The 14,801-nt window shown below is 36.2% G+C and overlaps 1 protein-coding gene across 1 annotated transcript; it reads left to right on the forward strand.

The window, feature by feature from the left end:
- Window positions 1-1,670: 1,670 nt before the first annotated feature.
- On the forward strand, window positions 1,671-7,393 carry LOC113321300. The gene is made up of 7 exons (XM_026569198.1): window positions 1,671-2,177; window positions 2,377-2,476; window positions 2,541-2,591; window positions 2,734-2,785; window positions 4,297-4,355; window positions 6,202-6,247; window positions 7,063-7,393. The coding sequence occupies exons 2-7, from the start codon at window positions 2,402-2,404 to the stop codon at window positions 7,197-7,199; spliced, it is 420 nt and encodes a 139-aa protein (XP_026424983.1). The 5' UTR covers window positions 1,671-2,177; window positions 2,377-2,401; the 3' UTR covers window positions 7,200-7,393.
- Window positions 7,394-14,801: the final 7,408 nt, after the last annotated feature.

The raw sequence follows: 14,801 nt of genomic DNA on the forward strand, positions 1-14,801 counted from the left end.
AACAACTTTCCCCCAAAAACCCTAAAACAATGAAATTAGGGTTTACCAAAAATTGAAATTAAGTTTTACCTAATCACTGAAAACACTTGAGAGCTTTGACCCATGCTTCCTCCTCGCCTTCTCCTGCTTTCCCATGCTGTGATTACAACTCTATTCCGACCTAATTTATCAATTTCACCTCTAGGGTTTCTGACATGGGTGAGGCGTGAAATTGAGAAATTAGAAGGACATAAAGTTGGTGAAAGTGGTAATAATGATGGGGTAGTGATGGGTTAGTGATTTGAGAGCTCGAGTGGTGGTGGTTGAGGCGGCAGGAAGTTGGTGGCGAAGCAGGTGGTGGTTCTGCTGTGAAGAGAAGGAAAGGGGGAAGAAGAAGAAGTTGGGGTCGATGGGATTAGGGTTAGGATGTGTTTGGTTTGGGGTGAAATAGATTTGGGTGTTGTGGTGTTGAGCGGGATCATCAAGTTTTGATAATTGGTGAGGGGAATCCGTAGGATGAGAAGATGAGAGAATGATCCAACAGCGCGATGGAAGTGGATGTGGAGCGACCGTTGGATGATGGAATACATCAAAACTGACGGTCCAAGATGGAGTTAGGTGTTGTGGTGTGAAGCGGTTGTAGCAAATTTGATGTATCGGCGATGAAGCGACCGTTGGATTCAGCTGAGGATCCAATCTGACGGCTACAAGAGAAGTGGGCTATGGATTTTGGTTTTGGTTTGGGAGATAAGTTGGGCTTGGGATAATTCTGAGCCCATTTCTTCTTTAAGAACAGTTTCTTCCTTGTTAAGCCCATTTCTAGCCTTTTGGTCTTGCGCACAACATTCTTCGCAGCTTCCTTGCGTGATTCCTCTCGGCTTCCACCACTTTTCTGCTCTTTTCGCTCCGTAATTCCATCCAAACTTTATTTATAACCTAAAAATGCAAAATTAATTGAGAAAAATATTTATTCTTGAAAACAACGAAAACACAGAATATGGGATAAAATGGAGCGTTAGTACACAAATGATGAGTTAAATGCCAATAAAAAGGTGCAAATATATACAATATTTGGCACTCATCACCTCCCCAGCAAATTCCGACAATAACCCAACTCCCCACATCTCATTTAAGAACTCTAGAATACATATAAATCACCATAATTCTTTCATACAAGAAATGTCAGCAACCACAGTACTTAACTGTTTTATTAACAGCAAAACGACCTCCAAACCAAACCAAATTCTCCATATTTGAGTGCCCATTCTTGTTCTTCTTGAGCTTCTAAAATCTCACGAAATCCATTTCAAATATTAAAAAAAATCAGTCACAACAACATTAACTTCAGTTGAAGTTTCAAATTGAGAAACAACCGGAATTCGACCCCTTTCTCTGCCCATCGTACCTTGGATAGAAATGCCTGCAGACTTGGATCAGCAACAGCAGACTTGGATCAGCAACAGCAGACTCCGACAGTAAAATTTTGGTTCTTCTTCTCAGCTCACAAATTTGGTTTCAAAAGAGACCTAATTTTTCTCCCTTCATAGCACATACGTGCATATAACCCTTGAGTTGAAGTCCGCCAGCTATTCAGGACCTTTGTTTATTCTTGTGGTTGTAAACAAAGAATCAATAGAGAAGAAAATCACAATAGAGAAGAAGAAGAGAAGGAATTGAAGAAAAAATTTTGCCGCTTGCGAAGAAACGTAATTTCGGAAACTATGGATTTGGGAGATATTGTCTCTTAGAAAATGGGTGCGCACCTGAATTTTTATGAGCGTGGGTCTGTAGTGTAAAAATTCTGAAAAATGGGTGTGGTATTAGTTTTCACTTTTCTAAAACTAAATAAAATCGGATGGATTTCTATGTTGAGATCCACATCCTATCTGTTTACTATTGGATTCCTAACCCGCGTCCAATCCACCTGTATACGGATCCGGTGTCCGGTCGGGTTGGCCGACTGGCCTCCAAATGCTCAGCCTTGCCGCCCTTGCCGAATGGTATGGTTTTACCTCTCACCGGAGTGCTGCTAGTGTAAGTGCTTGCTCTTATTGCGTGCGGAAGCGGTAGAAGTCCTGAAGCTAGGTCCACAGGGATCTCAGTAGTTCTCTCACACAGAAAAGGCAGAAACCGAGAAATTCTATAGCCACAGAGGCAAAGTGAGAGGGTTCACAAGCCCTAGCAGTCTGCGGATCGTGGTATAAGTTGTTTTTTGGTGATATATATCTCCCTCGAAATTATGATGTTATTTTTGTCTGTTTCAAATGTTATGTGGAACTTGCTTTTTACCTGTTTGATAAGTTGTTTCTTAGTTTAATTCATGGGTAAAAATGTTGAAAAATGGTGAATTATGTTAATTGTGTGTGTGTCTGTGTGTGTTTTTGTGTGTGTTGTTAGTGAGAGTGTTTGGGAAGTGAATTTTATGGCAAAGATGGAGAACCAGAAACATACCCTTGTTAGATGTCCTCATTGTGCCGGACCTCTTTCTAAAGATTTGGTAATTTCTCTCTTACTCCCTCTTTCTCTCACTCCCCATCTCACCGTCGAGGATATCTTCGCAGGAAACTAGTCGCTGGACAATTTCACCACTAATCAGAGACAGTTTTTCCATGGTATTAGCTCCCTCTCTTCAGTTTTACTCTTTATATGATCATAACGTTTGCTTTTTGTTAAGGGTTTATCGATATTATATTCCCAGGTGCTTTTAGCTTTATCTAGGCTTCTGATGCTTAAAATTTGTATGTATATATATAGATTGGATCTGCTGTTGGTGGTACTGCAAGCGCATTCTATGGATTTAACCTTGGTAGATTCAACTCTTTTCGTTCTTCATTTATAGTTGATTAGTGTTAAAGAAAGTTCAATCACATTCTCCGATAATGCAAATTTTTGGTCCTTTTCTGTCATTATGCATTAAGCTCGGTATTGTAAAATGCTAAACCAACATATAAGTGTAATGCTAAAGAATCATGACCATGGTCCATGTGAATGCATACGAGTTACTACTCCCTCCATCCCAGAAGAAGAGGAGGTAGTATTGAAGTAAGAACAAAAATATGCAGCTCATGCCTGATTTCTGTAGAAGCACTTTATAAAATTATGCTTTAGTAATTATGCAGTTTCTGAGTTAAAAGAGAACGGAGCTTACATTCTCCACCATTTTTTGTGTATCATGAAGTATGACTTATACTTGAATTGTTTTGTATGTTTCCTTGAATTAGCCTTCACACGGTCTAAGAGGAACCTTTGTTGAAACTCATCCAAAACTAAAAGTTGATGTTGACAGTTTGGTGGCCATCCCTAAACTAAGATTTCTAAACACTAGCCTAACCTTACTCAACTTGAACCAATTCATGTGGGGATACTGCTGTTGCTGTTGTCCTGTTATCTCTTATCTCCCTTCATAAATATGATTTATTTGTTTTATGTGTATGCATGTTGCTATTTCTTCCAAAATATTACAATCTACATACAAATAGAAAATTCATATCATGAATGTCCTATGAAGACTTAGATATTGCATCTTAAATGCTAAATATCACAGGCATAATATAAATTAGGCAATCAACAAGAATGCGTGGTTATCTGCTATGCCATGATTTAAAGAAAATCTACTATTTGGATTGTTCATCTCACCAAATCTCATGCATCTAGATCTTCTACCATACTGAAATTTACTGACTTATCCACCTGGAAAGAAAATTGGCTATGTTTTTGCAAAAGATGGATAAAATAGCAACAAGAAGAGCCTATAATTTATCCTGCTAAGTTAAAAAAAAGAAGAAGATATTGTTGGGTTGTGAACCATGTGAAAAGAAAGGCGATGTACAAGGAATCAGGAACTAAGAAAGAAGTGGCCCAACTGTATTTATACTTCACCCTTTTCTTGAGGTGGACATAATCTTGTACACTTGACGAGGGAGGAAGCTGTGAAAAGAGACTTAAAAAAAATGGAATGTGTCCAAAGAGCTGACTTCAGACAGAAGTACGTGGAAGTTAGCAATCCACGTACCAGAACCATGACCTAGGGAGTTTGGTTAAGATTTGTTTTAGGTAGCTTCTAGAGGTTAGGACTTCGTTCAGCAATTCGGGAGCAAGAACTTAGAGCTTAGGACTTTGACCCCTAGGGTTTATTAGTATGGTGGATTATTACTAGCAATACTTTTACTATTTCTTTTGCTTTTTGTCTTTAGTTTTGGTAACTTTGACATGGGTTTCATACTTTCCCTTACCCCAACTTGTTTGGGACTAAAGGCTTGCTTGTTGGATAATATCTTGTACACTTCTAGTGTTCTTATATCTCTGTCTTTCACGCAGTGACGCCATTGGTTCAAAGGCGGATAAAGGGCCCTATGTGGTTGCATTTTCTCGTCGGTGTAAGTGTCTTGATTTTGATAGATTTTGTTTTGTTTAAATTAGTCCATTTGGCGTTATTTCATCCATGTTTGCGAATGTTCTCCAGCATCCCAAGTCTGCTGCTTTTCGTGCATTGTATATTTGAAGTTTATAAAAACTCATCTTGTGCCCGTTATATTTATGTAAAGCCGAAATAAACTATTATGACAACAGCCTTAGGAAAAGAAACTTCTCCCAACAGGTCCAATTGGTGTTTACCTTAGTAGGAAACGCCAAGCAGACCACACATTCGTTCTAAAATCCTATATGAATGAACAATTGAAGTAAGTAAGAAATTTATGATCATCACCTTAATAGATGAACTGGGCTTGGTGGGAGTGTTTTCCTTCGCACATAAGGGAGGTTGAATAGAATATGTAAACTTTCAATCGTTTACTTATCCACGGTTTAGGAAAGATCCAGTGATTGAGATGCTTGGTTATTGATGCTAGCAGAAAAAGGTCTCTTCTATACTTTTTGATTCCATTTAAGTAAGCAAGTTTTTATCATCCCTGATTGTTGAGACCTTCGAAACTGATTTCTGTGGGCCATTTTTTCGCAAGAGGAATATTGTGGGGATTTGGTATTTGTTGGTGGTTTTGAGCTGATCAATCAAATGCATATACAGAATTGTACTGTATGGTTTTCAGTAGTATTCCATAGAAATTTGGTCAATTTGCTTTTATAACTCGCTCCACCTGAATTTCCCTAGTCATCTGATTTCTTAAACTTTCAACTGACACTTTTATGAACGTTAGTTCTAAAGCAAAGCTTACACTGTATGTAAAGTATGGGCAACATCTGCTGAAAAGTAGCAGTTTTTTAATAAATCCTAAAGATTAGTCAGAAAATAAATAAGACTACAGGTATAGTACGCTGACAGAAGGCCAGTTGAAAATCGTATATTATCGAATAGGGTGACACAACATTTCTTTACTAATTTTATATTTGTAATCTTCGTCTCACACTAGGCAGAAAATATTGGGCTCTCTTCTAACTTAAAAATAAAGAATCTAAATACTAAAAACATGAGAAACTTTGAGAGTTGGCAGTGAGAAGTTAGTGTTGTATGAATCTTAGGGTTTACTGGTCAATACAAGGATACAGGTAAAGCTTTTAAGATATCAATTGCAAACAAGTTAAAAAAAAAAGGATAGACCGTGGTCATAAAGACATTACTTTCTATGCTGCGTATATGCCATAATTTATTTATTTTTAAATACAACAAAGCCAGCAAAGTGGAATACCAACTTGGTCTGTCAATATGATGGAATTTCTTAGATAAAACAGTGGAAGCAAAGTACTTCCTATAGTTATACTCCCCGTGTCCCATAAAAAGTGGATCTTTCACTTTTTTATCTGAAAATAGGCGAAGTTAGAAAAGTGAAAGACCCACTTTTTATGGGGTGGAGGGAGTATTAGATTAGATTACTCCTTTCACTCTCATTTCAAGCAAGCTATGGTGGGTACTTTCTCATTTTAGATACTTGTGCTGTTGTGCTTGTCACTAACTGGTAACATTGTTGGATAGATTAATACGATGGAAGTGAATCTTTTATCCAGCTTTTATACGGTTTTGTTGAATGCCACCCATACTTATTTATTGTGTTACTTTCTCTAAAAGTTCCAAAGATGATATTATTTTTGTATTCAGTGGTTCTTTGCTTTATCGTGGTTCCACTCTTTCTGTCATCCTCAGTTCATTCAGATCAAATATTATGACCTTAATTTCAACTTTGATATACATAACATTTTAACTGGTGCTTAAATAAGCAAAAGTAATGAAAGTGACTCTTTCTTTTCCTTTTTCGGATGTTGTGGGTGCAGACTCCACCGGTGATACTGTTCTCTTCTGCTTGTGCTGGGTTGGCAGGTTAGATATTTCTGCGTATAAGTTTGGATTCATTCTTTATAGTCATTATCTGGTTTTTGTTCTGTTGGTGAAACATTCTATTCTAATACAATATAAAATGTGTTTGGCTTTCTAAGTGTAGACAATCTAGATGAATGTTGTCTTTCTCATCTTCTTTAATGCAACTATGTATTTTTGTTCTTTTGTAAAAGATGATTTATTGAGGGAAAGAAAACTTTTAGCCTCTGAAAACATGTCTCTGTCTCCATATCCTATATCAGTTCTGGACATCTGTTCAACAATCACCAAAGCCTCCTCAAAACCAATACGATACAACATAGCTTAACAATATCATCCTCACACAACCAGAGCCCTGATAGACCAATTTTTGCAAGGAATAAACATTGAGACCTAGCCTCAGTTGATGTTTCTACGTAAATCTCGCTGCTGTTGGGTTGTAACTACTGCTAACTTGCAGCGTCGGGGTTCATAGGGTGAAAGACTTGGCTAATTTTGTGAAATAGACTATTACAGTGAATTTTAACTCCAAAGATATGGCTGTCTTAGAATTGAGTCAGAAGTGTGCTAGTGTCCTAACATTGTGACAGTAATATTGGCCCTCATAATGCAGTATAGCTTGTTGGAGAATCTTCAGCTTATTTGATCTAACCTCCTTTTTTCATCAGCATTATGACAGTATTATGAGTAAATGAGTCACAATGGAAATATGTCTTCCCTAGCCTGGCCCATGTTATTTCTCCCTCCTTTGATCCCAAGTAGCAGTTACCAGAATTTCAACACTAAATACATGCATACTTTATTTTCTAAATGTGCAGGTGGTGCGGTTCCAGCAGTAGCCCAACTTGTCTCGTCATCTTATCATGCAGCATCTTCATCACTGTCAGCTTCACGTCCGGTCTCCTCAGAGGATGATAAGAAGATTCCCAACAAATCAACAACCTCTACTGTGTAATCACTAAGCAGTTGCTGCAACTATTATCTCACCGACCCTCAGGTTGAGAGAGAAAGAGAGACTTTCTCCGGTCTAATTTACTTGCAGTTTGATGTATATATGCAGATTAAACCGGCAACCAATTTTCTCGAGAGTTATCCAATAACCTGATGATCTTATTGGCAGTTGTAAGCATCAAAAGCTTCATTCTCGCAGGCAGCCTCTCAAACTAGAATTCATAATGAAAAATGTGAAACTGGAAACGTAATTGGAAAAGTACTCTATTTTGATGTTCTAGTCTGACCTGTAAAACCAAACTGGTCCGAGACGCCGACTAAACTATGCTACAATTAGAATTCATATTCGTTAATACCATCCAAACTCCTGCTCCCAGAACACGTCAGAAAAACAAAAATCTAACTCCATGATTTAACTTTTTTGAGTTTACTTTACTATAGCGAATTCTTTACTGCAAAAGTATTCGACAGCTATTAGACGCATTTGATCGTCTTTAAAAATCAATTATAAAATTTACTGTTTAGGTGCTATGAAAATCTGTCATTTTAAGTATGCCACATGTAAAATTTCTACTTTTGGAAACATGGTGAAATTTGTTGGAAAACGATTAATAAAAGATAATTTTTTAAAATTTTAATAAAAATTATAATTTATTGTTTTCTTTTATGAATGAAACTTATTATTCCCACATTGTGGATTTTCCAATTTTTAATAGTTTTAAGAAACTATATAAACCTTTTAGTCCCACATCGGGGAGTTTTTCTTCTTAAGTTGTATTTGTTAATTATATAAACAAATTCACTACTTTTGTAAAATTTATGGGAAAGGGGTTGCTCTATATTTAGAGGGACCCTAAGAGAAAAAACATTTTATATTGTTTTCTCGAGTGTTCGAGATTTTCCTTTATGGTTTTTTCGGAGTTGACAAGCTCAAGTTGAGCATCTACTACATATGCTAGTAGTAGGTGTAGTAGGGTGTTTTATCCTGGAGATATCCGTCCGATGAGGGCTATGACATCACTCTTGAGTGTAGCCGGGCGCTAATGTCTTAAGAGCAACGTGTTGAACACGTGACTCACTCTGTTTTTCCAAAGTTTTGCTTTGTTGCTGTTGCGGAGATATGGGGAGCTCGTCCGTTTCATCAAATCGATCACTTCCATTATAAAGGAGCTAAGTATCAATAACTTTGGCTTATTTGATTTTTCCTTGTTTTTAATTATTGCATCCAACAATCTTAAGACATAAGAATTTGTAATAATCGAAAATGGTTGGTTGGTTTGTGAATCATGGATGTTAATTGTGTAGTGAAAAACAAAAACGAATTTTTGGTCAGCTGTAGAGTTTCGAGTTTATCTCTTAACCTATAAGGAATTTCGATGAACCCTTTTGACACAACGTAGTAGACATCCTGACAGTTACCCACGTAAAATTTCAGAATTTTTGGAGTTTTAAAAGTATATTGTTTTATATTTTACAAAACCGAAAAACGTTCCTAAAAATTTCTGACGGGCAAAATTTTGTTGTTAACTAAAGTAGTTTTTATGGGGTAACCATGAGTTTTTTGATATGGTGGTTCAAACGAAGTTTATAAATCTAGATATTATCTTCAAAACTCATATTTTATCTGAACTAAGGTTTGTGAGATGTGGTGTATTAGGTGATTGGGAAATTACCGTGTCCGTGGTCAGAGTATAAACGAAGTTTGTGACATGAAATTGAAAAGGAACATGGCTACCAGCCGCATGTGGATGAACACAAGTCTTCCAAAGTTGACAAAGGTGAGAACATCAAATACAACTCTAAGCGTAGTCTTCATAAGAAAGGTATGTTTCGTAAAACTGAATCCGACATTACTTTAATTAAGGGTGATTGTTATGTTTGTAAAATTCCTGGCCATACGGCAGTAAAGTGTAGACAACATAAAACCTTAATAAGTAGAAAGTTAATGCTAATTTAGTTGAAACAAATTAGAACGAGTTCATTGACATGATGTCGGAAGTTATTTTAATAACCAATGTGAGAGACTGGTGGGTGGACTCTGGATCCACTAAGTATGTTTGTTGAAACAGAGACCTGTTCACCTCTTATGAGAGGATAAGGGATGTCGAGAAACTCTATATGAGTAACTCATCTACGACAGAGGTTGCATAAAAGGGAAAGGTCGAGCATAAGCTCATATCTTTAATATTCTCACACTGAATGAAGTTTTCATGTTTCGAGCATATGAAAGAATCTTGTATCTTGTTCTCTTGAAGATGGTAAAAGATTGAAGATCTTAATTAAATGTGGAAAACTTGTTATAACTAAGGGCATTGATTTTTTAGGCAACAATTATAGGACTTAGGGTCTATATAAGTTTAAAGGAAAATCTGATGAAGTAAACATAGTTGATTCTTGTGCTTTCTTTTGTGTGTCTTTGAATGTTTTACATGGTAGATTTGGAACCGTAAAATTATAAGTCAATGCATAAACTGCCTAGAATAGGCTACGTACCCAAATTTAGTTTGGATCTTGAACACAAAAGTGAAATGAATATGCTATAAAATCTTTTAGCACAAATTTTCAGAGTAATTCTAAGCCCTTAGAATTAATTCAGTTTGGCCTAGTTGACATGAGTTCAACCCAAAACCATTATGGTAAAAGATGGTTTATAACTTTCGTGGATGATTGTACGAGGTACTATCTTGTATACTTTCTTAGGGATAAGGATGATGCCTTCGAAGCCTTAAGATGTATAAACTTTAAGTTCAAAACCAATTAGAAGCCTTGAACATAACAACTGTATTCTTAAGAAGATGATAATTGCCATGTTGATTAGTTCAGGATTACCTGCAGCCTTGTGGGGGGGGGAGGCAGTCCTCTTAACTAGTATATCCTGAATATAGTACCTTTAAGGATCATATGAAACTCCATATGATTTATGGAAAAGTAGATGACCTTCTTATGAATGCGTCAAAGTGTGGGGGTGTTTGACTAAGATTGTCATTCCTCTTCCGAAAAGAACTAGATGGAAACCAAAAATGTTGATTGTGTCTTCATATAGGATATGCTGGGTATACTTCTACATATAGATTTTTGGTTGTGTGTTCTGATTTTTCATACTTTGGTGTGATTTTTATGACTTTGTTGTGAATACTATTACATAATCTAGGGATGCTGAGTTCTTTGAACATGTTTATTTTTAAACCTGTACCTCATTAGAGATGTGTTGTTGATCCCCAAGATTTATTTTCAAATAGTCAGAATTTATCTTAAAGGAAGATGAAGTTAAGGTTGAGCCTAAGAGAAGTAAAACGATTAGACTTGAGACTTCTTATGAAGCCGACTTCATAACATGCGTAGCTTAGTCTAAGCCCTGGACTTGTAAAGAAGCCTTGATATCTACTGAAACTCCATTCTGGTAAGAAGCTTCATTTAGTGAAATGGACTTAGTCCGTCAGAACCTGACTTGGGAGGTTTCTAGTTTACCTCTAGAGAGTAAGACCATGAGATGTAAATGAGTCTTTAAGAGGAAACATTAGGTATATGGAACTGTGGAAAAATATTAGGCTAAGTTGGTAGCTAAAGGTTATAAACTAAAAGAAGGTGTATATTTCCTTGATTCTTATTCACATGTGACGTGATTTACTTCTGTTGAGATGCTAATTGTTATTTGATGGATTTCAAATAGTGATTGTAGTTGTAGTGGTAAAAAGGGGTCTTTTCAGACTTGTGAAGAAAACAATTTTTCTAGATTTAAATTAAACAGGCAAATAAATAAAATAGTTCAAACCTTTAGAGAAAATACCAAGACTAGGATTCCACCATTGACCAATTAAATAGTAAACTCTAAATAATATTCATGCAATTCTATCTTTAAAAATAATTCTAATATTTGCCTCAAATATATTTTTGAAGTAATAATTGTAATCACAAAGTATAAAACATCAAAAGTTTTTAAAACCCAGCATGCTTCATCAAAATAATTCACAACTATTCAATAAAAACTAATATTTCAAATTCAATTCCATGCAAATAATCAAATAATAATATTGCAATAAATAATAAAATTAGAATTATACCAATCAATATGGATCAATGGCTTCCTCCGTCGTCTCGGCTAATGGGTTTAGCTCCTCATCCCAAAAACATAATCATAAGATGTATCCATGGCTTAATAATGTGTTTTTATTGATGAAAATGGTGTAAAAAGAAGTTTGCAACGCTGTATAAATGTTACAGCGTCACTGTTACAATGGTATTGCAGCTTATAATCGACACAAGTGAACTGCAGTAGAAAAACGACACCTATTTCTCGCTGTAAGCACTGTTGAAGAACGACACTTCAGAAGCGTCTGTTCTTCGTCTTCTTCTTCCTCCTTGAGAAGCAGCAGCAGCAACAACAAATTCTCTGTAACTTCTTTGTTTCCGGCTCTAAACTCCTCCTAAATCTCTCCTAAAACTTTCTAACCCCTCTAAGACTCGAAGCAATGCTTTATATAGCCAACAGAACCAAAATTCTCGTGCAAATCCGAGAGTATTTCTCTTTTTTTCTTCTCGAGCAGTTGAGAGAATAATCTCTTTTTTGTTGCTTTGTACGCGTCCTCTGGCCAGTTATTACGCTCCAAACTTCTCTTAAGACTTGAACAAGACTAGGTGCATAGTTATCTAGCGTAAAAGTCTTCCACAAATCTCTCACAAATATTTGAAAGTGAACAGCACGGTACTGTCCTGTTTGGACTTTGATCCATTCTCCCGGTCATTCCAGCCCAATTGGTTGGGTTAAATTGCTTATACTGATCTTTTTATAGTCTAGGAAGTCCAGCCCAGTGAAAATCCGATGTTGAATCTCCTTAAAACTCGCTCAAATTCGAACCCCTAAAATTGTTCTTCTGCAAAGTTCTTTTCCCGCCAAAATCCAGTTTTGAAACTTTGAAGATGACCTCCCCCTATCCAGTTCTGGTGTCCTTTTAGTACATGCCCTGAAATGGGGTGCCCCTTATCCAAATTAGGGGTGCCTTTAGCAATTCTTCTGGGATGTTTTCCGCACTTTTTCGGGGTTCCTCCGAGGTATTTCTGGGGTACTTCCGGTACACTTCGGGGAGCTTCCGGTATGCTATCTACGGAGGTCCAAATGCCATATTTTTAGCCAATTTCGCCACAAAGTCTTATTCTTCCAAAAACACCTACAAATAAATAAAATAACCAAATAAGTACGATATCGAGCACTAACAATATATACAAATGAGCTATATTAGACACATAAATGCGTCTATCATTATTGTTGTCATAAAAAAATTAGAGATACATCATATGGATGTTAAGACAACTTTTCTAAAATCGTGAATTAGAGAGAATTTACATAGACCAACCTGAGGACTTTGTAGTGAAAGGTTATGATGACAAAGTTTGTAAGTTGAACAAAATTTTGTATTGTTTATAAAATAAGCACGTAAACAGTGACATGGAAAATTTGATCATGTGATAATGTGTAGTGGATTTAAGTTAATGAATCTGACAAGTATATTTACAAGTAACTTGTTAAGGATGCCTGTGTGATTGTATGCTTGTATGTTGATGATATGCTTATACTTGGTACAAACATAGATGTGACTAATTCCACTAAAAACATGCGCTGAATGAGAACGTTGACTTGAAAGACTTGGGCCCTGTTGATGTAATCTTAGAGATGAGGATTAGAAAATAATCTAACGTACGTAGTCTTAGTCATTCTCATTATGTTGAATTTGTACTTAAGAGATATAATCAGTGTGATTGTAAAACTGCTTGTACTCCGTACGATTATTCTTGTAGACTCAAGAAAAAAGTGTAATGAAGTATCTTATCTTGAATACTCAAGAGTTATAGGATGTCTGATGAATTTAATGAACTATAAGAGTCCAGACATTGCCTATATTTTGAGTAAGTTAAGTAGATATAATTGTAGTCCAGAGCAATAGCATTCAGATGCACTGAGTAGAGTATTATGGTACCTAAAATACTCTATTACCTTTTATTTAATTTATGAAAGGTATCTTGCTGTCCTTGAGGGACTTTGTGATGTAAAATGGATGGTTGACTCAGAGGAGTCTAAGTCTACGAGTGGATATGTTTCTCTCTAGCATGAGGGTTTGTTTTTGGAAGATTTACAAACAAACATATATTGCTCAATTCAATATGGAATCTGAGAGTATTGAGTTAGATAAAGCACGAGATGGGGCCGAGTGCCTAAGATGCTTTTTAGAAGACATTCCTCTCTGGCATAGGCTTGTGCCAACTATATCTATACATTGTGTTAGCCAAGCTATAATAGCTAACGCTGAAAATAACTAATCTCAATCGGCGTTATTTCCATTGATTGGATAAAGTCCAAGGAGAATATCGCGCAACCTTTGACGAAAGGTTTATCCCAAGAGATAGTTTGAAATGCATCGAGGGGGAAGGGGCTTAAGCTCATAAATTAAACTTGCCATGAAGGATACTCAACCTTACTGACTGGAGATCCCAAGATCAAGGTTTCGAATGAGACAACTAATTTGTGGTGGGTAAAGGTAAACACTATCAGAGAATTTTATTCTCTGTCCCTTCCCTATGGTGTAGATGTGATAGTGTGACTGCATGTGAAGGATGACTTTTAAGAAGTCTTAATGAGTTCTATAGTTTCAATTTAATATTGAAGTGGGGTGTAGCAGTAACACTCTTTATGGAAACTCACCTATCTGAATGAGGAAGTGGGCTGCTTCCTATGAGAATATGAGATTTGATTCTCTAGAGCATTCTGAGAAACAGGATATGTCCAGGGCCAAATTGGAAAAAACGGCACGAGCTTGGCAGCAACCTTAGAGATATCACCCATGGTTGTTATCGCGAATTACATCAAATGCTAGCAGTTCAAGACATAGTTCACTGTCTCTAGCAAGTAATTCCGGTAATATCTCACTAAGCAAAGGTTCAAGACCTCATGGACACCTCTGCCTAAAATGGTATTTCCTACGCTTTTTATGTGATTTTCGTTTTGATGGTTTTGGTATTACTGGAACTTAGGACCTAAAAGTCACTAAGGATTCACTAGTTCATGCTTTTTCACTTTGGTGAAAGATACCTATAGTCTCACCATGTGAGAACTAAAGATGAAAGCTCTCAATACTATTATGATTTGTGCAATCCATAGTATGACCCTGGGGTCAACACACTTTTGTGTGAGGGAGAGGACGTAGAAATGACTAGTATGTTTTCAACACTTGCACGATCAGTCCGTTCGGATCGTGAGATTGGGATGTTGATTTACCAAGATATATCTGTGTTTTCATGTTTTATTGAGTTTTCATTCATGTGGGGGATTGTTGGAAAATGATTAATAAAAAATAATTTTACAAAGTTTTAATAAAAATTATAATTTATTGTTTTCTTTTATGAATGAAACTTATTAGTCCCACATTGTGGATTTTCCAATTTTTAGTAGTTTTAAGAAACTATATAAACCTTTTAGTCCCACATCAGGGAGTTTTTCTTCTTAAGTTGTATTTGTCAATTATATAAACAAATTCACTACTTTTGTAAAATCTATGGGAAAGGGGTTGCTCTATATTTAGAGGGACCCCTAAGAGAAAAAACATTTTATATTGTT

The sequence above is a fragment of the Papaver somniferum genome, chromosome 11 (genome assembly GCF_003573695.1).
Source record: "Papaver somniferum cultivar HN1 chromosome 11, ASM357369v1, whole genome shotgun sequence".
In the NCBI taxonomy this organism is placed as follows: Eukaryota; Viridiplantae; Streptophyta; class Magnoliopsida; order Ranunculales; family Papaveraceae; genus Papaver; species Papaver somniferum.

What these genes read in the sequence shown, in the direction of transcription:
- LOC113321300 (XM_026569198.1), top strand. Translation starts at nt 2,402, where the DNA reads ATGGCAAAGATGGAGAACCAGAAACATACCCTTGTTAGATGTCCTCAT. An exon ending in TCAGAGACAGTTTTTCCATG is followed by an intron (nt 2,592 to 2,733) that starts GTATTAGCTCCC and finishes GTATATATATAG; the next exon opens with ATTGGATCTGCTGTTGGTGG. An exon ending in GGTTGCATTTTCTCGTCGGT is followed by an intron (nt 4,356 to 6,201) that starts GTAAGTGTCTTG and finishes TTGTGGGTGCAG; the next exon opens with ACTCCACCGGTGATACTGTT.